General features: G+C 36.0%; 1 protein-coding gene across 4 annotated transcripts in view; it reads right to left on the bottom strand.

The window, feature by feature from the left end:
- Positions 1-26,607, bottom strand: part of TBCK (TBC1 domain containing kinase) — an 88,490-nt gene that overhangs the window by 37,919 nt on the left and 23,964 nt on the right. For all 4 annotated transcript variants that reach the window (XM_048941113.1, XM_048941112.1, XM_048941111.1 and 1 more), the window contains exons 4-21: positions 25,254-25,368; positions 23,684-23,757; positions 22,904-23,045; positions 21,723-21,783; positions 20,067-20,128; positions 19,094-19,155; positions 18,293-18,441; positions 17,182-17,320; positions 15,675-15,774; positions 14,164-14,213; positions 13,682-13,811; positions 12,791-12,889; positions 11,446-11,508; positions 10,479-10,605; positions 9,882-9,932; positions 8,091-8,174; positions 6,311-6,396; positions 611-647 (exon numbers count right to left, since the gene is read on the bottom strand). In XM_048941113.1, coding sequence (XP_048797070.1) covers positions 611-647; positions 6,311-6,396; positions 8,091-8,174; positions 9,882-9,932; positions 10,479-10,605; positions 11,446-11,508; positions 12,791-12,889; positions 13,682-13,811; positions 14,164-14,213; positions 15,675-15,774; positions 17,182-17,320; positions 18,293-18,441; positions 19,094-19,155; positions 20,067-20,128; positions 21,723-21,783; positions 22,904-23,045; positions 23,684-23,757; positions 25,254-25,368 — 1,631 coding nt within the window. The remainder of the gene's footprint in view (positions 1-610; positions 648-6,310; positions 6,397-8,090; positions 8,175-9,881; positions 9,933-10,478; positions 10,606-11,445; positions 11,509-12,790; positions 12,890-13,681; positions 13,812-14,163; positions 14,214-15,674; positions 15,775-17,181; positions 17,321-18,292; positions 18,442-19,093; positions 19,156-20,066; positions 20,129-21,722; positions 21,784-22,903; positions 23,046-23,683; positions 23,758-25,253; positions 25,369-26,607) is intronic.

The raw sequence follows: 26,607 nt of genomic DNA, 5'->3' as shown, positions 1-26,607 counted from the left end.
ATTGAGAACCTCACATCAAATCCTCTGATATTTCAGAGAAGTAATCTGCTAATGTTGACATGAAAAGAAGAAACATTAGGTATTTGAGGAAAGAAAATCACAAATTGCTTTACTAACTCCCATGTCTTTTGTTGACAGCTCACCAAATCAGAAAGCTCTTTTTGCTCCGAATATTCATGAACAAATACCACAGCGTGGTAAAGTGCAACAACATAAAGCTTGTTCTGCTGGCCTTAAAAATAAATAAATAAATTCCACATTCCAGAACTTAGCAGAGTGAGGGAAGGTGTATCTTAATATTGTTGTAATTTTACCCAGTAGATAAATTCTTACATTTCACATTTCTTAAGTACCGCATGCATAACAAAATCCAGTTCAAATTTAATATAGTTCTTTTTCAGAAATAAGAAAGCCGAAATTATCTGCTCAAGGAAGAGCAGAAAGTACAATGAGACATGGACTGTCGAGTCTCAAGTCATAAGTTCACCCTGCAAATTACAAAGGACCTTTTAAATGACACACATCACATCAATTACGAAGGGTTAATCTGACAAAGTGAGAAAAATTATCCTTAATAAATTCAACATTTAACTGGAAAAAGTATACTCACGTGTAAACATTGTAAGAAACCACGGAATAGCATAGAGCTGCAGAAGGTGGGACACGGCAGGAGGGAAGAGAAAAAAAACATGTTTTTTTAAGATCTAAGTTTTTTGCTTAGGTCAATAAAAATTGCAATGCTTAACATTAACACATTTAAAACAAGAAATAACTGGAGTGGCGAAACTACTACAATAGAATCATAGAATCACTCAGGTTGGAAAAGTCCAACCACGACCTAACCAAACTACTCTAACAACCCTCTGCTAAATCATGTCCCTGAGCATCAAAAGAAGTGTTTTTCACCCCAAGTCACCATTCTCATTCCTTCCACATTATTGTTTTGTGATCCTCTAGTGAAAACAAAGACCATTAGCATTATGCCCAGCTGCTCCTTCAAACTGCCACAGTTCTCCCCTTACTCTATGCTGCTAAATAAAAATTAGCGAAGAGTGCCTGAATAAAGCATAAAACAACTTGATTCAAGGTACCTTTTTGACTCAGAAAAAAATATTTTTTATTATGAACAAGTAAACGTGCAAATCGCAACTTCCAAAAGAAAAAGGAATGGTATCTACATCTTTTGCATATGCTGGCATGTATTCAGCTGTCTACTTCTTATTGAAAGGAAGTAACAAGTTAAATTCTCCAAAGTCACTCAAGCATACAATGCCTGTTACCAACAAATTAAAACCACGTAAGTGCATAAGATGACCTTTAAGGACAACGTGCCATCTGAAGAATTTGAGGTTCCACTTATGTTACTCTGAGACTGTCCAACTTCTGCTGCTGTAATGGCTACAGAAAACAAAGTTTCTGCAAGCTTTCTGCCAGAATACCTACTACACCACATACAAAACATTCAGAATGTGTTAGAACAGATAGTCATTTGTGACTCCTTTAGAGTTTCTTAATCTTTAATGAAGCATTTAGTGGGTTGAAAGCAATAAAATCTATTTTCATCACACATCACCCTACAGAAAGTCCCAACACATTACAAATGCAAGAATAAGTCTATCTTTGTTAAATTTTATTCAGCTGCACAGCTCATGTGCTTTGTTTCCCATTTCTGAAGATTTATAGTTAGACATAAAGCTTAATATATTACTTTTTAGCTCATAAAAAGTGCAAATTAGTACTCCTATTAAGCTTGCCCTGGAAGTAAGCAAATGAGCAGCAGAAAATATAATCGATACTATGTTAACAAATGACTTCTTATTCCATCAACTCCTAACTGGACTCTGGCACTGATGAAATGATACACACACACATGCAGAAAGGTTCCCCAGCACAGCGCTCTAACTTTGAGTTCCACACTTTCATTTGAGTATCTAATAGCATCTAAACTGTACTACACATAAAACTACAAGCTATGATGAACAGACTTTGCTTAGCCTACAATCTTCCAAACGATTTTAAAGGTTCAAAAAAAAAATCACTATATGCCATTATTTCAGATTCATTATACACTCCTGTTACCCTACGTACATCTCTGCAACGCTTTCAGTATATGTCTATCTGTGGAATAACACCCTGTTTCCCTGAAATATGCCCTGTGGTGTTTGTAATCAACAAATTCCCATTTACCTGCTTACCTGTATGCATTATACTGCTTTCCATATAGCAGGAAAAATAAGCCTAATGCTCCTCTTCTCATACATCTGATTACAATATTTTATGCTAAGCAGCTCCATACTTGCTCCTAATTTCACACACAGACATCTGTATCTCGAATGCATATAGAAAAATACAAGAAGAGCCACCAAAACTGAAATAGTGAAGATATTATTAAAAGGTAACTACAAGGCAAAGCACTTCTTCGCTCTAAATCATCCTTACTAAACCTATCAATGGTAATATGAAAAGTCAAACTATTTAAGTTAGAAGGTATCGGGTAAACATTTTTTGAGATTTTCTTGTCTTATTTTCAAAAATGTAATATTCCATGATAAGAAGGTCTATGCAAACCCGAAGAGGTTATGATTAATATTACTGAGAAAGCAAAGTAGAGACAACATTAGTATTATTTCACCATGCAAGTCAAACTGAAAAACAAAGATGAGAAAAAGAACTGCAAAGACATGAAGTCCTCAAATAAACAGGATACAAAATATTTTTAGAGAAATGACAGCGTTTTTAATATAGTATTAGTACATACTGCCCTCTAGCGATCATTAGCTAGAACAGCATTTTGCCATGCTTCTGTAGTAAAAAAAAAAAAAAAAAGTTTCCAAATCTTTACTACAGAACCATGACACATAATAAGGTTGTGACTTTCATTCACACTTAACATCACATATTTCCTGACCACACTGAGTTTTTTAAAGCAGCATTTGAACTACTAGAACAGCCTGGGAAAAAGTCACATTAAAATGAAAGCCTTTAAAGTCACTACTTCATTTTTTTTTCAGAGCGACCTTAAGATCAGCAGTGCTGTAATTATCATTTTGCTTTGCTAGTAACATATGAGTTCTTTGGTACTTTCAATTAAGTACCAGGACATCTCTTACATACGAAGAACAATTTGAATAAAAGCCATCACAATGTTTTTAGTTAAATGTGAAATCTCTTCTCCCACTTTGTTTCATTCTCAGTTTTTTCCATTAAACCTAGCTGAAGCTCCAGTAGTGTGCTGCTATGACAAACTGCTCAAAATCAGAGCTTGAAGACTCAGTTCAATGCTTTTCAACAGACTTAAGTTGGGTCATAACAGTAGGTAAACAATCTATTTCTGAACTAGAAACTCAAACCTCCTCAAATCCCAATGAAAGCCTTTTCCATGATAAATTACTGTTATTTCTCTCTGCATTATTTCATTCTTTGACTCCTCCTCTGGAAGATGAGCTTTACATGTTTTTATCTATAGAAGATGAGATTTCTGCTGTAAAGGCAGTAGTTTCAAAGACTTCAGGTTGAGAGGCTTTTGTTTCTAAAGACAATTCAGAAGAGCAAGCAAGGCAAAAATGCACACTAGTATTTGTTGGAGGAGATCCTAGAGAGTGTTAAGAAATAACCACAAGTCTCTTACTGTTTTGAAAGTCTGTAACAATAACGTGGCCTACTTGTAGGCCACAATCCAGGAGCTTGTTATGAACATGGTAAGAAAGCTACTGTGAAACTATGCATTATTTAATACTGAAGATCTGAATTTCCAAAGCACTGAAGATGCCAACATACTTCATGTTTACTATGTGAGTACATAACATTTATTTTACTATATGCTTATAAGGAATAAAATGCTCTTCATTTCATTGAAGGGTTCTGCCTTCACAATGCATGCAACATACCTCAAGCCTATTAGATAATTCTATGTTCAACTGCTACAGAAAGGCACAAATGTTTTGACATCTAGGGATGCCAAAGTAATGCAATTTGAGACCAATTTCTAAATTTAGATTCTACCTACCTACACGCACCTATGCAGAATTCGAAGAACAATCACTTTTCTCATAAGATCAAAATACAAGCAAAAAAATCTCTCCCCTACATTCACCACTAGCTAACAGTAACAGAAGAGACAAATGGAGATGAAGTACTTCAACCACGGGATTTTCAGTTCAGTTAGATGAAGCCATACTAACAGCACCTCCTGCACATCACCAAAGGAAAACTAAGCCGGAGACAGCAGCTTATTAAGCAACTGCAACCAGACTTTGTCATCTCCTTCACTGGCCTGCTAACAACCGCACCTAGCAGCCATAATTGGCAGGTGAAAGCTATTTACAATAATTTATGCCTACAGCTACCCTTTTAGTAAAGTAGCATTTTTTTCTTGTTTAAAATAGTCTGCTTTCTATGTCAGAATTATTCAGTAGAATATAGAACAGAGGCTATAAAATATTATACAGAGCGGTGGAGATTATCAGCTGCTGGAGAGCGAGCAAAGAACTAAAAGATTCACCATACCTAGCTCTCTATTTACACATAAATCACACAAGCCACTGCAATGTACTTAATCCAGGCACCACATCAGCTAACAATATTCACAATTATTGGAGTTTCAGTACTGTTCAATATTCTGAGAGCTACATGACCCAAAGCAAATGGGAAGGGTGCCAGGAAACACAATCTTCCCTGCAGCACGAGCCTGCATTTCGATGATGAAAGATTAATCAGAGTTTACTTTGATAGGATTAGTACTCAAGCACAAAACTCAGGTTCAGATCTCATTACCAAAGTGCATATCCTTCACCTTGACAGATCCTGTGCAGTAAGAGGTACAAAAAACCCTCTCCCAATAATCTGGAAGGCAAAACAACTTTTCTTTTTTAATGACAGGATTTAGAAAGGACAACTTCTCTTCAGAGGTCAGTGTTAATTTTAGAATTAGCATTGGTATTCAAATGTAGAATTCTTCATTTTTATTTTTAATCATACTCCTGTTTTGCAATTATTTGTTGCATTACCCACTCATACCCTCTTCTAGGCTATAACACTTAGGATACAAGGCTCACGTTTGACTACATGCTGTCTAACAGCCACCCTGAAACAAAATAGAAAATATACCCAAAAAGGTGATTTTTTAACTATTCCATCTGACTTGCATTTTGAAAATTTATTAGAGCAAATAAACATCAGGTGCATTTACATTTGCAGGTGATGCTGCAAACTTGATTCTCCCCCAGTAACTTACCCACGTTCTTTATTCTGCCCTCAAATTTACATGCTTTCAAAATGTGAATATCCTCTCAACTCCCCACCATTCTCTCATCTTCAGCCTTTTCCTCCTCAGATGTGGATTATTAGCAGTACACACAGCTTCTAAACACCTCAGATTATATCGCAATACATTGGGTTTTGCTTTTGCTTCTTTAAATGCCACAGTAACTTTTACATTTATATTATAAACATTATTACATCACAAAGGCCTTTAGAAGTGAAAGGTATATACGTTTTCTTCCCATTACAATCTTTGCAAACAGTACTAATGAGCATCAGCCCATTCTGAAGCAAGTTTACCCAGAGCATGCAAGAAATGATTTTCATAGGCTTGGCCTTCCCACCTGAGAGCATTATGCTGGCTTTCTAGACTATACTTGGCTCTAAATGAAGATAAAAAGTTTCCCTGTTTACTGCAATAGATAAAAGCGGGGCCCTATAAAGAAGGCCTTGTTTTATTTTTTTTCATTATAGCCCTCTCTACTACATTTTGGATATGGCCACAGTTTCCGTTTTTCTCCACCTTAAATGAAGGAATAAAACCTGCATACAAGCTATAATCTTTCCAATGTTTTTGATAGATTCCAACAAGTGATTGCTAAGCATTTTCCAGAATCTGACATATCTACAGATTAACCATCACTTGTACGTGCTTTTCGTATTATTTGCAAATCAATGTGTCTGTTGAGTTAAACAACTGCATTTAATTAGATGGTAGAAAAATTTCTATTAGCCATTCTCAGCCACGTTCTTCTTTGTATACTAGTCCAAATTTTTTAAAACAAATTACATATATATTTTGAGGTCAAAGTTAAAACTACTTATTAGTGATATTTGTATTGTACCATGTTAACAAAAGGGCAAGGACTGAGGTACCTAAAACAATAATCAATACTTAACCATTTTAACAACATATCCAGAAAATCTCATTAATAAGCAAATCTCCAGGTAAACTGCTGCCAAGACAGTTTTGCAAAGCATCTCATCCTAACTGTGCTGATTTTTCCTTCTTTTACTTTGAGCAATATTTATAAGAATGCTCAGCACTTACATCAGGAATGAAACCAATTTCATTAAGGTGGTTGCTCAGCTCTGGATCATGGAATGCAATCATCTGAGAAAACACCGTTAGATACTCTGAAATAACAAACAAATTCAAGATCACTGTCAAAAACACAAGCCAGAACATCCTGTTGTTTTGTATAGTAGCTGTAGGAAAGAAAGGGCACATTCTTAAAAAGAAAAATTTAGACTTTTTGTGTGAATACAAGGCACAAGATATTGATGGAAGTTAGAACAAGAATATTTCAAGAATTTTAAGACCCAAACTGAGTGAAATACTCCTTGATTGCAACAATTGTATTTATTTTCAATAGTTAAGTTTTGTCATCCAGAAGTCAATGAGGTTTTAAGGTAGCACCTGCATCATCAGTAACCTCTTAATTTGTCTTCTCTGGAATAAAGGGGAAAATACTTACTGTAAAGATAAAATGTAATAAGATCGTCAGCACAGCACATCATGCTGAAGGGTACAATTTAATTAAGTTGTCTAATTAACGCTTGCTTTTAATTGGAACAGAAACAGACAACAGAACAGAGACACCTACAGACTTCTCTATTTATTCTAACCTCTTAGTTTTGTTCCTATTGTGATGTGCCTTGTTAGAAGGAAGATGAAGAGTCAGTAACACTGCAATTTCAAAACAGATGGCAATTGCTTTTTCTCTATGCTCTCAAGCACAGAGTAATTAGGGCTGAGACATCAAGCTGAGTGAAGGAGGACAGACAGGGAATGTTACTCTGCTTCCAGTTTTGAGCATACAAAGTTAAGAACAATCATTCTATAGAATAATTATATTAGGTTTAGAAATGTTAAAAGCTGCGATGCTATCTCAAGAGAACTGAGAAACAATATTCCCATTGTAAGAACACAAAGGGAACAAGTCACAGACCTACTGCAAATAATACTTGAAGGAAAAAGATGCCCAAGTCCTCAAGGTAAGTTGCAATAAACATTAGGAACCTCCTTCAGAGTTTGACAACCACTTAACTTCCTTTAAGTTGGAAAGATAAAGCCACAGCTTTTCAAACAGATTCTTTCTGTTCTTAAAAGTTGTTTACAAGACTAATTATCTAACCAACACAGACAGTAGCAAGGTGAGTTAACAGTTCCAGAAAACTCCTTCATTGTATCTTCTTGATATTTACAATTCATTTTTAGGTAGAACAGACATTTATCTCCTTGTTTGGACTTCTCTGAGACACCTGCAGAGCTGTTGAAGACCCAATTATGCAACATTTTTCCTCATGGATACCAAATCCTGTCCTGTATTCTTTTCAATAAGAAATTCTTCTCTAGTCTCCAAGTAACCGAACACCAATTTCTGAGGAGTTTCGAACTTGTACTGTTCCTGCTCTTTACTGTCCCTCACTGTAAAGATAGCTCCTGTAACATTCATATGATTAAAATCATGCTGTTCAGTTTTTAATCATATAGCATTGCAAGGACCTTCTCCTCACCTTATAACTTCGCAAAATCAATTGATGCTCAACTTGGAAACAAATGGAGCTTTTTTTTCAACCTTCATGCGCAAACAACATTGTTCTAAGCCCAAGCATTTACCTGTTTATCTTGTTCCTACTTTCCTTGCACAGTTGGTGGTGTTTTTTGCTTTTTGTTTTTCTTTTTAATCTCACATAATCTTCTGAAATACATAGATGAATATTTCGACAGCACATTCCTCATTTGTAACCACTTGAAAAAGTGTATTTACAAATGCAGACTTAATTCAAGCCCCCTTAGAACAAATAAAAAAATTAAAGGCACTTACCTTGGATAACATGAGAATTATCCTTCAGAAAGAAGTTATACAAATACTTGGGTATAAAAGCAGACATGCAAGCATATGCCAGAGCTGAAAAAAAATTAGAAAAAACAAATACAGAGATAGAAATACAAGTGCTTATTATTAAGCAGATAAAAGACACATATATTAAAATCAAACCATAAAGAAAAATGATTGTAAAGGAACATAGGAAGTGCACAACGCTCTCTAATGAATTTTAAAAGCTTCTATTATCACTTAAGTAAACAAGACAAATCTGGTTGGATGCTCTTTGTTCCCAATTTCTTTCCATAATTCTTAGTGACTGTATAATCAAAGAATATTAGGATGTTATAATCACAAAATAAACAAGAGAGTTAGGCAGAGCAGACTATGATAACAAAAGAGAATAAACAGAAAGCTTACCCCTATCCTGGGCTCACCCACAAAACACCAGCAGAGCAGATCTCCAGAAGAGATCCTTCCCCACTGGTAGCCAGCTCTTCAATAGGTCTAGGAGGGGTGCAGCCAGGCTCCACCCCTTCCAGCAGCACAGGTGAATTGCCTTCAGCTGTGCTCCTCTGGCTGACTCAGTGTTCACCTCAGGTGATCCATCAGAGGTTCAGGCCATGACTCAGCACTTCCCATATAGTGACAAAGCCATAGTGATGTTTGTATTGAAAAGGGAAGCTCCCTGATGGAACAAAGCTTTGGAAGGTACAGTTTCAGACAACTGCGTTGTTGCATTCTTCTGTTTTCTCCCATAGAATTTAGACCCAGTCTACATCCCCACGAGACTCTCATCTGGTCCCCTTCTTCAGCTCAGAGTCTGAAGACAGAATTCACAGGAAACCAACAGTGGAATACTATTAAAACATTTCTCAGCAGCTCTTCACAAACATACCACGTGGAGATTAGAGGATAAGAACATAATGTTTAGCCCTTCATTAATTTCTAAGAATTTGGCTGAGAGATAGTCTACCTATTTTAATACAACTCTTAGCCATGTTGTTAAACCACTGATTTGACAAGAAGTCTTAGTAAGAGATAGAATAGAAACTGTAATAAGTAGTTCATCATTTTGGAAATGATAAGCGAAGCATCATATTTATAGCATTCCTTAGAAATGAATTCAAGTTGGCAAATTTTCTGGCATTGAAACCACCATTTAATTATCTGTTTTCAATTAAACTCATAAACCAGGACACAAGGAATTGCAGTTTTCACTATCATACTTTGCTTCAGTAACAAAAAAAACAGTTACAGAATCAAACCACATGGATGTGTTTGGGATCTGTTGATAGAAATATGTAAAGGTGCACAGTAGGCCCACTGTAAGAGTTACTGTCCTGAGAAACTATCTTTCACCCAAACATGTTACGAAAAAGTTGCGTACAAGAACATAGAAAGTTGGACTAGGCCTGTTCTGAAGAACTCACAGTCCAAAGCTGATCTCTGATTACCTTTTAGACACTTAAGACCAACACCAACTTTTCTGAATACTGCTCATCTGTACGGTTAATGGTTATGATAGGTTAACAAAAAATACATTCACATTACCAAAGGCTAATCCAGAGCTGCACTGAGAAGCAGAAGTACTAAATATGCATATCTTTTATATATGCATGTTTTTATATAGCTATTTGTGATCACTTCTTTTGAGTCATAGCAAAATCAGCTTCAAAATTCCCTTTCAGTTACAGAATTCTTTCATAAATATGTGGTGCACAAATATCTGCAGACAACTAGATGAACAGGTGGTGCTTCCCCTCACTCCCAGCAGAAAAAAGTGCTCACCTTCATTGTTAAAGTTCAAGTATAGGAATGGTGCACAAAGAGAATCGAGGCCTAAAGAGGGAAGAGCCATGAAGAAACGTCATAAAGATCTCATTTAATGAATTTATCTTATTCAACACAATAACTTAACCGTGACATTTTGCATACTTTTGTAACACCTGCAACGCCAGGCTGCACACAATGCAGAGAACAAGTATGCAATCAACACATGCAAACAAAGACGATTTAAACTTGTTAAAATGATAGTGCTGAATTGACTATTTTGTCACGGTTTTCAAGAAATCCAATTCACAGTCCTATGAAATTGCCCAATAACTTCTGCAGCACTATCTCTGAACTGATCAGCAGAAAGAAACAGACTCCTCTTTTTTTTTTTTTTTTTTGAAATGATCAAAATTTCTGAAGAGCATATGGAAGAGGCAGTCAATTTGGCATTACAAATTAAATATAAATCACTAGGAACTAAATTTTCAGTAATTCACCTAGTCATTCTTCAAAAGAGAGGAAAAGGAAGTCCTCCAAGTAAGATTTTTGTTCGGTTGTTTTTTTTTTAGACATAGCTTTCCCATTAATGTCTTGCTAATTACTCAAACCCACCTTGCCAGTATACCAAATCAGGATGGGAAACAACCCAGGCCTTCAATACACGTCTAAACTTTGCATGACCCTCAGGTGATGACAGCAATTCGTCATACTGATGGCAACGAGGAATATCAACTTCAATCTGTATCACAGTCAAATACACAATGTACAGAGAAACCAGGGTAAATGAAATAGTACTACAGCAGTTGTGTAATAATACAGATGGCAGTGGTGGAAGTTAGCCAGACAACCGAAGTCAGATCATCATCATCAAAATCAGTCTGTTTCGCCCACTGCTCTCAGATCAGTAACTGAACTGGGTCGGAGAGAGAGCTGCTTTTAAATAAATAAAAGCAGACTTTCTAAAAACAAAACAACAGCAGATTACAACTGTAGCATTTTCTAACTCAACTTCTCTGCTAGTTTCAGGTGCTAGCACCCCTTTTTTTCTACAGGATAATATAATCAGAGACCTCAGAAAACTTGATGGAATCTATTTAATTCAGCCATCTGATGGAACAGCTGTTCCTTGTGAAGATTATTTACATTTGGTAGTACTTCTTGGAGAATTTAATGGCTCAAGAACCCATTTCTGTACAGTTCATCTTACTGTTCAGAATGTCAGCGTACTTGACGCTATCTGGCATCAGGTCCAAGGGGCCCAAAAAAAGAATTGATAAAGACAGAACATATAACAACACACCAGTAATACTGCTTATTATACTGCTTGCTGTTGCAAGAGAAACATGATTCTGAAAGAAGATTTTTGCTCATCAGAGGTTATAACCTAATTTGAGTTAAACTAATGGTCCCAAACTGTTTTGCAAGATTCTTGCAACAGCATGAGAAAGCTTAGAGGGCAGGGGAAACCTTCTGCTATTATCAACCACATCTGCTGTAATAGACAAAATGATACCCACAGGTTGAAAAGATCTTTGATTTACTTCAGGCAACAATATTCGGTAAAAACTGGAGGTCTTACTTGTCTGTCTGTAGGAATCGGTGTGTCTTTATCAATGGCATCATATTTTGCTTGAATGGCACCCTAAATGTGGAAGAATATTTCAAAATAGAAAGCCCTTACTAATGTAACAGCATATCGTAAATGCACATACCTATATACAAAAGCTGTTTTTATCGAGTGTTCCAGCTATCAACTTTTTTTTTTCTGAATATATATTTTAGTGCATTTCCCAAACAGAGAATTTCTCAATGCTGAATTTTAACAAAATCTTCTTCATTCGAGTGTAACTCAGGATATACAGAACTTTCAATGGTATTCCCACTATCTCCAGTCACTTTCTCTGGCTTATAAAGGAAGGAATATACTTCATCCAGTTTTCCATTTTTAAGTTAACTGAAACTTCCAATTTAAATTCAAAGTATATCTCTGCTGCTGTCAAGTTTCAGCATCATCTGTGAAAAGGCTGCCTATTAATTAAATACTGATACTACCAACATACACTACTCTTAAACAGCCAGTTCTTGTCTAAATACCAAGGGAAGTATTCTAACAAGTGCATCTTAATGTTATGGGACTGCCCTCATTGTACAGATACTAAGTTGATGAAGTGAACTCACTCACTTCCCAAGACACACTCTTGACCACCAGTTACTCTTTTCCTTACGGGTTTTTTTTTTTAATCATATGAAGATACTCAGAAGTTCACATCCTAAGCTACATCCTAAAACTCAGAATGTGTAACCTGTAAGAACATCTTTGCTGCATGACAGAGGATTACAAGCAGAACAGATGCAAAAGTTGGGTTGTCATCACGTAATTGATATCAAGTAAGAGGGGTCCTCATTTCAAGGACAATTTCTAGGACAGTCCTTTCTAGCCCTTTGTCCAGAAGGATTACATTTCATTTTTTCTCCAATCTTTGGAAGACGTATTTTATTTCACTATTATCCAATACACATTTGCTACATTTTACACTGTTACCCAGCTTTTGCTTGTTGAGGCAGAAGACTGTAACTGCATTTATCAAAAATAACTTTAAAAATCAAAAAAAAAAGTTAAGCAGCAGTTGCATTTACACACCATAGCAAAATTTTAGTGGATGTGCACTATTTTTTTATCCCCTAATCAAATTAAATATAAAGTCAATCAAAGCCAATATTCTCTGACACCAAATATCAGAATCAGGAATGAGTCTGAATACTGTTTTAGTTCGCACAATTTCATGCATCCCTTTGTTTCAATCTGCACTAATTCTAATGCCAAACTTCACTTTCTTTCCAGCTTCCCTGTCCATTCTATTCCTACCCAATTCCTTCCTCAGCCAATAATGGAATTTCTGCAAATGGCCTCCAATCACCCTTACCTCAACACCCAACAGAGCAGCCCAGGTCATGCCTCTCAGAAGAGGAGGGATGTCAACTCTGGCTTCTTTCCAGATTTGGTTTTTCTTATAAGGGTAGGCCTTCAAAAAGAAGAGATTAATAGCAAAAACATTACCTTTTAACTGAAACAAATCTAATCCCAACTCTGGGAAGGTGGTTTCTTCAGAGGAAAAAAAATCTGTCAGTTAGACAGTGATTGCAAGTTTTGTTTCAAGCAAGTTTCATTCATTCCTAACTGGAAAACCTAGATGGCAGATGACTGTTAGATACTGAAATACCCACTGCTCCACACAAATGCATTCATATACTTTGGTATATATTGAACATATAAATGTAACAATCCAAATCATTAAAATTGGTGTGGGTTTTTTCATTACATGTTTCTTATCATAATAATTATCCAACTTTCTTTTGTCTGACATTTATAGCTTATGCTTCCTTAAGTACTGCACCTATTAACACATCAGCCCTCTTTCATTCCTCACCAAGAATTCACCTTTTTTCATACATGTAAATTAGGGTTTGGTATTTTAACTCCCTTAAAGTAAAACCCATGTTTCTATCATGGTGTCATTAAAGTAAATAGCCGTACTGTTTTCAAGAACCTTACTGCTTGGAAGTGCAAAGATGATGCTGGTATATTTATACCTATAATAGATTAGTAATGAGTAAAGGATACAGAATTAGTTTCTTGAGTAAACAGTTCTTAGCAGCAGCTCTCACATTTTTAATCTCTTAGACTTTTGTAAGAGTTTTCTCTCCCCTCTCCACTGCTGTTGCTTTCATCTCTGCTTCTTTTTCAACTACTTTGTCCTTCAAACACCCTCTAATTAGCAAACCAAATCCAATTAACCAACAGAGAGATTTCATACCTTCAAGAGTCTGTCAAACAGAACAATTCTGTTTAGCTGATACTCTGTGTCCCTCTCCCGGATGATCAGAGGTAGATTGGCAGCTGCAGACAGCTCACTGCTACTATTTGAATGAGGTAAAGTTGACTGGCTGGGAAAAGAATTAGGATTGTAGTAGTAAAGAGCAAAATATACAATTCAAAGTGCAAAATAAATATTCAGCAATGCATTTTTGAGTTAGAAGTATAAATGGATCATTTTAAATATTCAGCACAAACAGCTGATTCACAGCATGTCGAAAGAGGTTAAAAATGTAATTTTAGATTCAGGGCCCTAAGTTCACCAGTACAGAGCACCTATCAGCTCTCACTGATTTTAAGGGCCAAACAAGGACATGTAAGGTTTGCTCTTGGAAGACAGCTGTCTTGCTGTGCATTGTGCTACTCAAAACTAACACTGCAACATTTGGTCACTTAGATGGGAACAAATTTACACACACTTACTCATCTTCAAGTAATGGATAAAATGCTTCCCCACCAACATCCTTCAGTCTCTGAAATGGACAATAAAGACAATTCATTATCAGAATGCTGCTCAGAAACCATGTGAAAAATGTAGTGGAATCTGAAAACTATTAATTTGCAATTCACTTCTAAGTTTAATGGTTCACCCTGACACCTGTCTAAGCATTAGCTCAGTTCTCAATCAATAAGGAAATATACAACCTTTAAGACTAGGAAACGTTCCTAGTACAGACTATCTTATTTTCTTAAGACATCATGGAATGTATTCTATCTTAAGAGAACTCTCTTGTCTCCTGCACAAAGCCTGTTTTCTGCACACACAGAAAAAGCTTTTATGGGCCATGAATTAATTGATCAACAGTATTACCATTGCTTCCTTCTTTCCCTCGTTTTTCCATATGGACTTCCTATCTAAGTAGCTGCAAAGCAACTATGGAACTTGGTTTTTACTTTTTTTAATCAGCTCAAGAGTTATTCAAATTTGAGTTTCTTCTTGTATCAGCATCTGAAAGCTGCGCAGAATTACAGACGCTCTCTGAGAAGGTGACAGACAAGCGTACCTGGACTCTTGTCTGAAATTTTCAGATATCTTTGCTGCATTGTGATTAATGTTTAATATTATCCTCTCTGCAGTATTCTGCTTTGCAGTTCTATTTCTAACTTAAAGGCATACAGCACACAGGCTGCTCCTCCTGGGAGTGACAGAACAGTTCGTTCTCTGTTCATTCAGACCTGATCCTCTTTTGATTTCAAGCATCATGCTCTGCTCCACGAAAGCTGTTTGAAGAAGTGCTTAACTTCAAAAATTTATTTCATCTAACATCGCAAGGTTCTCACTTGTATCCTCCCCAAAATAAAAACTCAGTACGCATTTATTTGCTGCTGCATTTATACACGAAGGCACCAGTATAAAAAACTACAGATTAAAAAGTTTAAAAGAAAGCTGTAAAAGCTGCCCTTCTATAGGAACAGAATTAGAAGCTGTGGTGTATGCTACCTTTAAAACAGGCATCGCATAATGTAAAACAAATTAATAGCTATATATTCCAAAGCTTAGCAGTAAACTACTGAAAGTTTGGCATTCAGCTCCAAGGATACAGATATTAAGGAGCTGCAACTGAATTGAGCTGTTCTTTCTTCTGAATACCGTGAGCCACCTACAGGAATAAAACAACTCACTGTGCCAGGCAGTTCAGCAATCATGCAGAACATCAGGTACTGCCAAAGTATTGCAGCTTCACCAGAAAAAAAGCAGGTAGTAAAAATATGGGGATGGAGGATGGGAACATTAATCAAGTTTAGTAAGCTTTTATGGGAAATGCAATTTGATAGCGTAAATCAGAATTGACCTTAAACGCCAGGGAGTTTTCTGAGAATCAGTAACACTGTCCCTTTGTAGGAGCAGAAGTAGGAGCTGCTGTTCCATATTCCCTTTAAACAAATGTTTCCACAGCAAGGACTTATGCACCTGCACACGGAATTTCACTTACATTTCGGAGCTGGCACAGAGACAAAGTCACAGTTGTGTCATCTAGAAGGGAACTTCTATCTCGTCCTTGCCCAAAGCTTTCACCATCTTCCAACACAAAGCTTCAAAACGAAAGGAAAAAAAAAAAATCAGGTCGTTTTATAACATAAGATTTGAGTTAGGAAAAATAAATAAACATCTAACATCAATCAGTTTCTTCTTTAAAACAGAACACTAGCTCTTAGAAGTATAACACATTGATTCTGCAAGGCATGAAACCTGCTCTCATTGGAATGTACAATCACCTTAAATTATTTAAACAGCTTCTGTCTAAAACTGCACATTTCAGGTTTTCCATAACTCTAGTTTGCACACAAAGGAAGACTAATGAGATACGGGATTAATACTCCTTTTATTTCTTGAACTGGCAGAGACTATGACTGCCACTTCATGTGAGACCCAAAAAATAAAATAGCACTGTCATTTAAAAGCCACTTCCCACAAATAAAAAAAAAAAAATCCCAGACCTTAAGGGGACTAACAAATGCAACCAAGAAGGAGTATATACAGGTTGCCTGCTTGGTGTTATTTTAAAGCAGACAGCAAATTCATCTCTTCAAGTTATGCTAACATGCTCAGGATGACTTAAAAGATAGAGTAAGATTACATTTTTAAATGGACATTTCATCTTCTTAATACTTACATAACTAAAACTGTTATCCCCACAGAAATCAGAAACCCAAGCTTTCACCTAAGTGGACAGAACAGGCAGCACCTCAAAATGTCACACTACATTTGCTATCATGTGATCACTGAAGATCAAGCTCTTAATTTTTTCTACCCCCAGATACTGCACTCTGGCTATTTTTATGTGATTTTAAATCCCAGACCCAGCAGATTTATCTTTATGAACGCACAATTCTGTTTGTTAAAAATCAGACTGGAGGATTAAGGTATCAAAATATTTAAAAGTGTTGCATCAAATTGCAACATGTGCAGCAGGAAGATAAAAGTAGTAATTTTGTAACAGCACTACAATTTTTAAAACTGTGCATTTAAAAGAAAAACACACAAACATAAACCAGCTGATCTGCTGAAGAAATGAATGACCATTCAGCACTGATGCTCTGTGAAATGGAACTCCAAGTGTGAGAATTTGCTACAGAATGAATTACTATTGGTACACAGTGCTCAAGCATAGTGAGACTTTATTTTAAATCAAAGTTCAACAGTGATGGAAAAGATGCTAAATTTAGGATCTTCCTGTTCATTGTTCATCACTTAACCTTTTTTTTTTTGGATTTCAGAAAGCAATGTGAAAAGCACATAAGTAACAAACACGAAGTGTTCAAATAATGCCTTAAATTGATTAAGAAGAGATGTAAAGTGATTTCCTGCTGTTTAAGAATGTTGTTTTAAATGTTTTTAAAAATGTACACAGGTGTCAAAACCAAAAACCAAATCAAAACATTCTTTCACAATCACTTCTCCATACATCCTCCTTCCCTTAAATGCTTCTATTTTCTTACTTGGGAAGTGTGCAGATAGGTGGCTTTGATCGAATGATTTCCTTGTTGACAAGTTCTTTCTCTAAGTCTCCTCCAGCCAGACACCAGAGATAATAAACCTCTTCAATTGATCTTTCTGCTAAGTAATCATTATCTTCATCTACAAGGAAAAAAAACCATAAAATATAAATTACAGCTTTTTAGGCAGCTTGTATTTCTTCTTATTGCTCTGAACAAATCTTGCTGAAGAGAAGTTACTACACTGGAGAGGTTCTAGACCATAATGCGAAGTTAGAGGCAAAGGTGATCCTTTCTTTGCAGGAAGTTTTGCAGAAAGCATCAGAAAAAAAAACAAAACAGAACAGTTTGCAGTTTCCTTTATGCCCAAAAACAGAAATAATCTGATAAATAAGATGAAGGATGGACTTCTGCTTTCTGCATGTTTGAGGTTTTTTTCCCCCTCAAAAAGAAAGCCCACATTATTTTGTTCACAACAGTACTAAGATCACAAGGAAACTGATGACTCATACAGAGTAGTTACAATGTCTTTCCTTCGTGGACCAAGTACTTTCTAAGAAGATACAAAGTTTCAGTCCCCAAAAACTTTACAACCAGATTTGCTAAATATGTATCTATCTCAGAGTTCAAAATGAGGAGTTAAAACTTTCAGCATACTCTAGTTTTAAACTCAAAAAATTCTGAATATGTTCTATACTAGCATACAACCTCTTCCATAAGAATTTAGTTTGCCAGTACTTTCAAAAATAATCTCTTCCTACTACTCAACAGAATTCAGCTTCTAATTGACAATACATCACGGAGGGGGGGAAATCAGTACCTGGTACACATCCAAATTACAAAGGCAGATGATGATACAGGTATCTCAACATAAACTCAAATACTAACAATAACTGTTCTTTCCTTGAGACAAAAGCATAAAAATCCAGATACCATCCTTGATTTGAACACACCCCTTCTAAATATGTTTGCCTCTATCTTCGCCCATTAAACAATCTACTACAAGAATGGAATATTAAATCACATAATAGTTTATAATGCATTCAAAGAAAATGCAAGGATATTATATATTCCTTCCACATCCAGTGGCATTTATCCCACTATCTGCTTTTACCTTTGCATAACTGACTTATGTCTTCAGGCAGTGTTAAGTCAGCACACCTTGGAGAGGACGAGAACAGTCCAGCAGGTTTGTGAAAGGGAGGGTATGCCAAAGATACTTCACTGAACAAACAGTCACGCATCAATTCCTCTGGAGTTGGCCTTAAGAGAAGATAATACAACATTAAGAGTAAAGCACTTACAAGAAGAGCTTGCTTTCAGTAACAAACAGTCCCAGTAACAAATACTAATAAGTTATGTCAAACTTCAGAATTTTTTTTTAAGCAAAGAAACCTGGTAATTTTGTTCCATTCGTAACTTGTAACGTGCTGCAGTCTGTTTAGGCCCTAACTTGATATTTCATGTGAAATGAATATTATTTTCTTTATTTCTCTAAGCAAATATGGAAAAAAGTGCAAAGCTTCGATTGAAGAACGGAAGCCTACTACAGCTTTCAGATGAAAACTGTGGTGGATTGTCATAACGAAAAAGTACTTTGGAAGAAGAGATTTGAAGGAAGTCGCAAGTCTCATGAACATCCAGAAATGGAAGCATTAAAGCTGAGAAATCTAAAACTGAATGTGACTGAAGAGCTTTCCCACAAAAGTACTCTGCAACAATCTCAAAGATTTGTGCATTTGATTTTTTTTTTTTTTTTTTTCTTTCAAAACCACTTCTTTCAAATACTGCAAAGTGCTAAAACCAACTAGCTATCTATTACGGATAATAGAAGCCATTGGTATTTCAAAAAGCATTCAGCAACTGGTCTTCTTACTCTAATGGAGTTCATTAAGCATTCAGATTGAATACTTACCTCATAGAAGGTTGGAACGTAAGGCATTTTTTCAGCAGAGTTATGACATTTTCAGAAAGATCCTGGAACATAAGAAAAAATGTGGAGGAGGTCCATTCATTTCTGCCCTAATTCAGCAAGCTGCTTAACTCACACTTAGCTTTCCATATACAGGCTGGTCTTCAAAAGCAATAAAGCTTCATGCCCACACATGGTTAGCTGTGTAGGACCAAAATGGTGTGGGGAACTAATTCCGCCCCCTATATTGGCTACAGGGGAAAAAGTCTGGAGAATTAGCAACGTATCCAGACACTTATTTTTATTTTTTAATCCAGACATCCTGTATCCAGCTTGAAATAAGGCAATTCTTGGGAACTCCCTTCTGATAACAGTCAATCCCTTTTGCATAGTGTTTCAAAACAGACACCAAAATTCAGTGATTAACTATGGATGGGGAGGACCTGAGCTGTATAGAAAGAAAATTAACCTGCAGCATTTTAAAGAAAATTAACAACTTTGTGAATAATCAGCAAGTATTAAAACTTCAACTGATGATAAGTTTAAGAGAAAATGAGCATTACTGGCACTGGGTGCTTGAAAGGATCTTACATATGTATTGCAGTCTATTGCAACTGCATTCAAGTGAATAAACCAGTTTGGTTTCGTAAAATACATGTGTCTGTATGTATATGTATTGCAATATTGCAATTATATTTTACTTTCCTATTTATACTTTACTCTTTCTACTGATAATAATATTTTAATATATTTATATAAATCACTATAAAAACAGATTATTTATTTCATGTTGGAAAGAAAAGCTTATTTACGTATGAGCAAGTATAAACAAAAATTTCTTACATAGTATATTTTTTGCATACATGAAATAGAGAGAGATATACGTACATATTATATATTTCATATCACATGAAATCCAACAATAATAATGAGTTTTGGGTAAAATAGCATGGAAGAGTAAACTAGTATCACAAACCTTAATAATATCTAGGCAACCGTGTTCTTCAGCTAATACAGTCACAATATCATCTACATAGCCTTTGAAAAATAAACATAGCAGTAAAAAAAAGTTAAAGAACATGAAAACAGTGACAGCAATTGTATAATCAAAGAAGCAGACTATGATAACAAAAGAGAATAAATAGAAAGCTTACCCCTATCCTGGGCTTACTCACAAAACACCAGCAGAGCAGATCTCCAGAAGAGATCCTTCCCCACTGGTAGCCAGCTCTTCAATAGGTCTAGGAGGGGTGCAGCCAGGCTCCACCCCTTCCTGCAGCACAGGTGAATTGCCTTCAGCTGTGCTCCCATGGCTGACTCATGGCTCACCTCAGGTGATCCATCAGAGGTTCAGGCCATGATTCAGCACTTCCCATACAACAATTAAGCAGGATTATCAGATAAAACCCCACCTTAAAACAGAACATTTTGTTTTTTTGTTGTTGTTGGCTTTTTTTTTTTTTTTTTTTTTTTTTTTTTTTAAATCGACACTGCTACATCAACTGAAGGTGAACTCTCGAAATCAAATGAAAATCACATTCTCCTCTGTGCAGAAATAAAACAGAAGCTTAAGAAAGCTAGGTAGTGAATCTGATTTAACAGCGAAAGTCTTCTTGGCAGGCTTAGTAATTCAGAGTGCCAAAAAAGTTCAGTCCTTGTGCTTACTTAAAAAAAAAAAAAAATTAAAAATACCTGCACAGAGAAACTCAAAGTACTTATTTTTATTTGCTATTTCTAGTATTTTTTATTTGCAACCAGAAGCAGTATTTTACAACTTATTTTCAACATATTACTGAGATAATAATACTCAGGTCAGGATATAAACATTTTTCAGTGATGAAGGTTCATAATGACTTGCTTTCAACTCGAAGGAAATTCAACCCCTTCATAAAGCCTTGCTAATAAATTGCACAGCAAAACAGTGAGAATTTCAACACCAAAGTACTCACTGCTCAAAGAAAAAGACATTTGTACTGGCAGTAACTAACTTTAATGGTATTGCTCTTTGTTCTGAATAAATTCAATAACTCACGCATAAAGCTTCAAATATTGAACATTCCTTCCTCCTGGCTTATACATAACATCCACATCCGAATCCAATTTAAAATGCCACAGAATAGTCCCAATTCTAGATTCATTAACATCACTACAGACTTGAAATTTTGGCTTAATGCTTTTCCAGTGTAGATGAAGTAAAAAAACTAAACTCTATATCTTAGTAATATGCTTCTCAGCTCTTTTTTAGTTTTCTATCTTCCTGCTTGAGTCCTGGTTTTCCCTGCTTGCTACTGCAGCAACATTTTTTAGTGTTACAAAATTCCTAAGTCATTTCAGAGATGCCTACAACATAGAACAACAATTACCTGACAAAATTACCTGAGCACACTTTTCCATATCTTACCCATACTCAAAGATACACACGGCTCTTCTGCAGTTATTACAACTGGCACCCACCTCTGTCCCTTCCCTAGGCAAGTAACTATTCTTCAAATGTATTCTCAACTCCAGAGATGAAAGCAGACAAAAGGTAAAGTGCCTTAGGTCTGAGCACCACAAGCTGATTAGTCTGCATAGCTCCAGTTACAGCACTGCCCCAAAACTGAAAAATAAAAAAATTGGTTTGTCTACTTACCTAGTGTAATTACAAATTTTAACCTTTCTGCTATCTCCAGAGTCTGGAACAATTTTCTCCCCTAAATGAATAATATGACCCAATCAAATAAATATATCAATACTACTACATCAAAATATTTAGATAGCATACACAGACAGCGTCCACCTCTCTACAAAGACAGTGAAATAAGCTTCCAAAATTAATTTTGGAAGATTTGGAGAAACTATTTATAAGAACACAAAACATCAAATATACCAGACTCTGTTTCACACCACCACAAAGAAAAACACGTGATTTATAATGTCTCTTACCTGGAACAGAGGGAAACCAAACAAGAAATGTGCAAGACAAAGTCAAAGTCCCAAGTTGCCTTAGAAAACCTACAAATGTACTATGAATTCTGCAACTCAATTCAAAAACTATTTTTTCCAACATGATCATCATCAAAGGTGACATTCATGATCATTACACGTTCAAGAGTCACAGCTTGTATTGCACTGTACTTAAGAAGAATAATCTATACTTTGTTTTAAAATGCTTCCAAAATGTCCTGATCAGACTTTAAGAAAATGTACGTTTTAAAGGAGTAACAACAAATGATCTATGAACTTTCTGAGAATTTACAGAAGCACAGAATATGCACAAGTCCAATTCCCACATCCTGATGTACTCACTACATACAATGTGCTCTTGATCGTGCAATTGTTAGAGGATTTAGTTGTGTAATGAGACTACACATCAGTACTAACGCATTTGCTAGATCTTGTTCCTGCGTATAATGTTGTCTTTGAATGAAAAACTGTAATTTCACATTTAGAAGTAGTACAGATGATGTGGGCATAATTTATCCCATCTTCTAAAGCCAAAAAACCATTTTCAAAATAAGCCTTTTATTCCCTACTGAAGCTCTTTAGACTCTGGTAATAAGGTAGATGTACTGCTCTCATAGTAAAGAAACTTCATTGGCTTTTCATTGCATTTCATCATCATGGCTTAACAGGCAGCTGCCCTGCACAGTAACACCTGTACTCATACCAAGCCAACATGCATGCAGTAACTTCAACCACCACCACCAATGCTGATCAGGTAGAGAGGTTAATGTAGTGTGATTTTTGGAGTCCAACGACAGGCAAAGTGCAATCATGCTAACGTAACCATTCCCCAAGAGTCACAACAAAGAAAAATACCCTCTTACATACCACACACAGCTCAAATAGTATTATGCCAAGAGACCAGAGATCCGATTTAGGGCCAGAAGGCAGAGGCTTCTCACACTGAGTATGATCACGTGGTTTGACTATGCCCTGCGCAATTACCTCAGGTGCCAGATAAGACGGGTACCTAGAAAAATGCAGTAACATTAAGCAATGATCTGTTTGCCCAAAAAGCTACCATTCAGATATGCTAATCAAAATTGTTTTGCATTATGAGAAATCAGCATTTATACCAAAATGCAAATTGTTCTATTTAGCCAAAACAAGCATTGAAGCACTTTCACTTCTAACTGCACAAGCGTCTACCATGTGAAAGATCAAATTTTAATTACTAGGTCTTTTATAAGAGGAAGTATCATCAATTCTCAATGTAGTATATATATCTACATATCTCAAAGTAAACCTATTTTGAATTTTAGCACTAGTACATTAAATAAATGTAAATAGTACAATAAACGTACTAGTGCAATAAATAAATATCCTAGATCCATTGTTCCCCTCCATTATCATCATTCCCATCAAATAATTATTGACTTAGTAAAAAAAAAAAAAAAAAAGAAACAACCCAAAAACTAAGCGTTACACATTCTGCCTACTGCTAAATTAATCTAAAATATCATTATCATTTATCCCTTCAACTATTCATGAGAATACATTAAAAAATAAAATCTGAAAACAAGATTCAAAGGGAAGCATCACTACTATTTTTGTGTACCTAAATGAATACATCCCTAATATGTTTATGCTAAGCAGCTACATTCTTACCCTATAGGAAAATCAACATCAACACCTTGAGCAGTCATATGGTAAAGTCCAAATTTAGCCAACTTAACGTGTCCCTGGAAAGGAGAATAATAATTCAAGACAAAAAACAACAACAAAAATCAAGAGCATCAGTATCAAACATAATAAAAACATGTATTTAAGTTTTATTAAAGAATCACTTTCATGCAAACTGCATTAGCTGTTGAGACAGACACTCATAAGAAGTCAGCTCTTTCTGTTTTTGTTTCCTATCCTAAGCAGATCTCCACTGCAAGTTAGTAAGGTGCTTATTTCCAATGCTTTTACTTTCTATGAGCATGAAGTAATGACTCGGAGCACATAAGCAAGTCAGAACTTTGAAAGTTACAATATATTCAGAGTAAATTTAAAAAGCTTAAATATTCTAATGAACATAATTCCTGTTTCAAATCTCTTTGCAATCCCATTTGAATCTCAGAACTCCTTAAGCAGCCCCACTGTTCTCTCACTTCTATTTAGCTAGTCTGGCTCCTTCACCAGTCTTGACCATCAATTCATTACCTTGCTCTCTTTAATACTCCATACCTACCTCAACCAAACATGCTTTGCAGGTGTTGGATTTTATTCTGCAAAGGCAGAAATGCAACACCAAAATCAAAATATAAAAAATGGCACAGAATTTAATGTTTCTGCTGTATTTTGAACTGTGTTCAGCCAGCCTGCAGATGGTGCAACAGTAAAGGCTACACCAGCAAGCAATCTGGCAGGGAAAAAGCTTAGAATTCTATGGCCTCATGACCCCTTTTGTTCTTCAACTGATTTTAGGACTACCTTCAAACTGTAAGTATTTTGCTTGTTAGTGCATTATTATGATTTTCACTTGTTTACAAGAAATTTATACAAGACCGTATCAATAAGTGTTCCTCACCTCCTTTCTCTTCTTTCTGCCTTCCAAGGAAAGAACTAGCTATTGTGTTTAAAGCAAGTAAGAAGGGGAAGGAGAGAAGGGCTGTTCATATAGGCTAAGCATTTTAGCCATCAGTTCAGATACAGTGATGGCCCTGAATAAAACAGTAGCTACTGGTTTGCTCATCTTTTATGAGGGGAACCTTTCTTCCACACTGCCAACCCAGCAGTCTGTGACAGAATAGAATTGACAGATTGCAATTTTAATAATTTAACATGACAAAGAAATATGCTGATATTTGAAAGTCACATTTCAGATCAACATGACACATAGGGAACTAACAGAACTGCAAACTAGCTTGGAAAAAAATACATACCTAATAAAAAATTAGTAAGACCCTGTAATTATAATGCTGACAATCAAGGAGACTTCCATCTCTACTTTAAGAAGGATAAAACACATGGTTTGTGATTAAAAAAAGGTGGGAACAGAAATCTGAACTACGCTTGAGATCTACAAAAAAGGGGAAAACTAGTAACAACCCCTACACTTTCCCCACATATACAATTGCCCCACTCACCCTAATCAGAAAGGCTGCCACAGTTGAGTCTCCAAATATAACAAAGCATGCTACTTGTCAGGAGGAAGAACAAACAAAACACAGGCTCATTCATGTAGCTGTACCTTTCGATCCAAAAGAATATTGCGAGGGGAGAGTGCTCGGTGGACCATTCCATGTTTGTTCATATATTGCAAACCTTGCAAAACTTCATACGCAATACATAAAATCTTCGAGGAACTGAAAACAAAAGAGAAGAACATAAACAACAGCAAAACGAAGGGGTACATTACAGAGTGGAGGGAGTGGGAACCTAACTTAGTTTACCTAAGACCAAAATGAATTTAAGTTCCATTATCAGCAATTCACTGCTATCAAAAAGCCAGAATTTGGTCATTAGAGCAAATAGCTGCATTTTGACAAAAGCCTCAAGCTCAAGAAATGCTCACAGGCTACTGCAACACAAAAAGACTGAGAAGACCTACGTTAAAAATAGACTATTAAGATCCCTCAGTTAGCTTGCATGGAGTTATTCTCTGGTCTTTACCCTTTCCCAGAAGGAACTCTGTACTACTTCTCACTAGCTGTGAACACAGACTTTTCAATTAAATTTTAATCACAAGAGAAATCTATCCTAACATATATCCACACTACTGTTACTCAGATCGTAGCATTTGGAAGTGATTCTCAAAGCCTTAGCAATTCAATGAAAGCCATGCTGCTAATGATCACAAAAACAAAACAAAACCCCACAATCACCTCACGCCTTCCTCACTAGCACTTTTTCTTCCCCCTCCCTTCTATCCTCAATTTACACCACACATAACAGCACTAGAAGCTGTTAGCTATGTAGTGTGGACCACAGTAATTTTTAGGCAAACATATAACCATGGTAAAAATCTACATTGCAGGCTTTCAGTTTTTCTGTCATTTTGTTTGTACCACTTACATTACCAATAACGATTGCAAATCAAATCCTCTTTCATACTTTTGCATAACTTCGCAAATTCTTTGCAGATACATTAAAAAAAATGCAGCTGTGCGCCCGAAAGCTGCAGTACCCGCTGTTGGCAGTAGGCGGCCTCAGCTACCTATTCATTCTCTGCATTCTCTCGCATTTCATAAAACAGAAACTGTGCAATACAAGGACACGAAAATACTGCTTTTGGATTCTTCATTATTTACGATACATCCTCTATGGCACTGCACTGACAACCAACACATGAATGATAAGCATTTGTTGTTATGTAGGTTTCTCAGTCTTACACTCTTAATGCTATCCTCATAGGGAGAAATGTTCAGTCCAGTACATCACGTCAAGTTGAAGCAAGTGCACCTCCCCAGAAGAAAAAGAATTTTGTATAACAAGCCGTTTTATAATGCTGTTTCCCATTAACTAGTTCTGGTTACATTTATTAAGTAGAACACGTTGTTTCTGCCCGTTACTTAGGACATTTGCATTTAATTGCAAAGGGCCTG

This window comes from Lagopus muta, chromosome 4 (genome assembly GCF_023343835.1).
Source record: "Lagopus muta isolate bLagMut1 chromosome 4, bLagMut1 primary, whole genome shotgun sequence".
NCBI classification, from domain to species: Eukaryota; Metazoa; Chordata; class Aves; order Galliformes; family Phasianidae; genus Lagopus; species Lagopus muta.
This window is presented reverse-complemented; position numbering and strand designations above follow the sequence as displayed.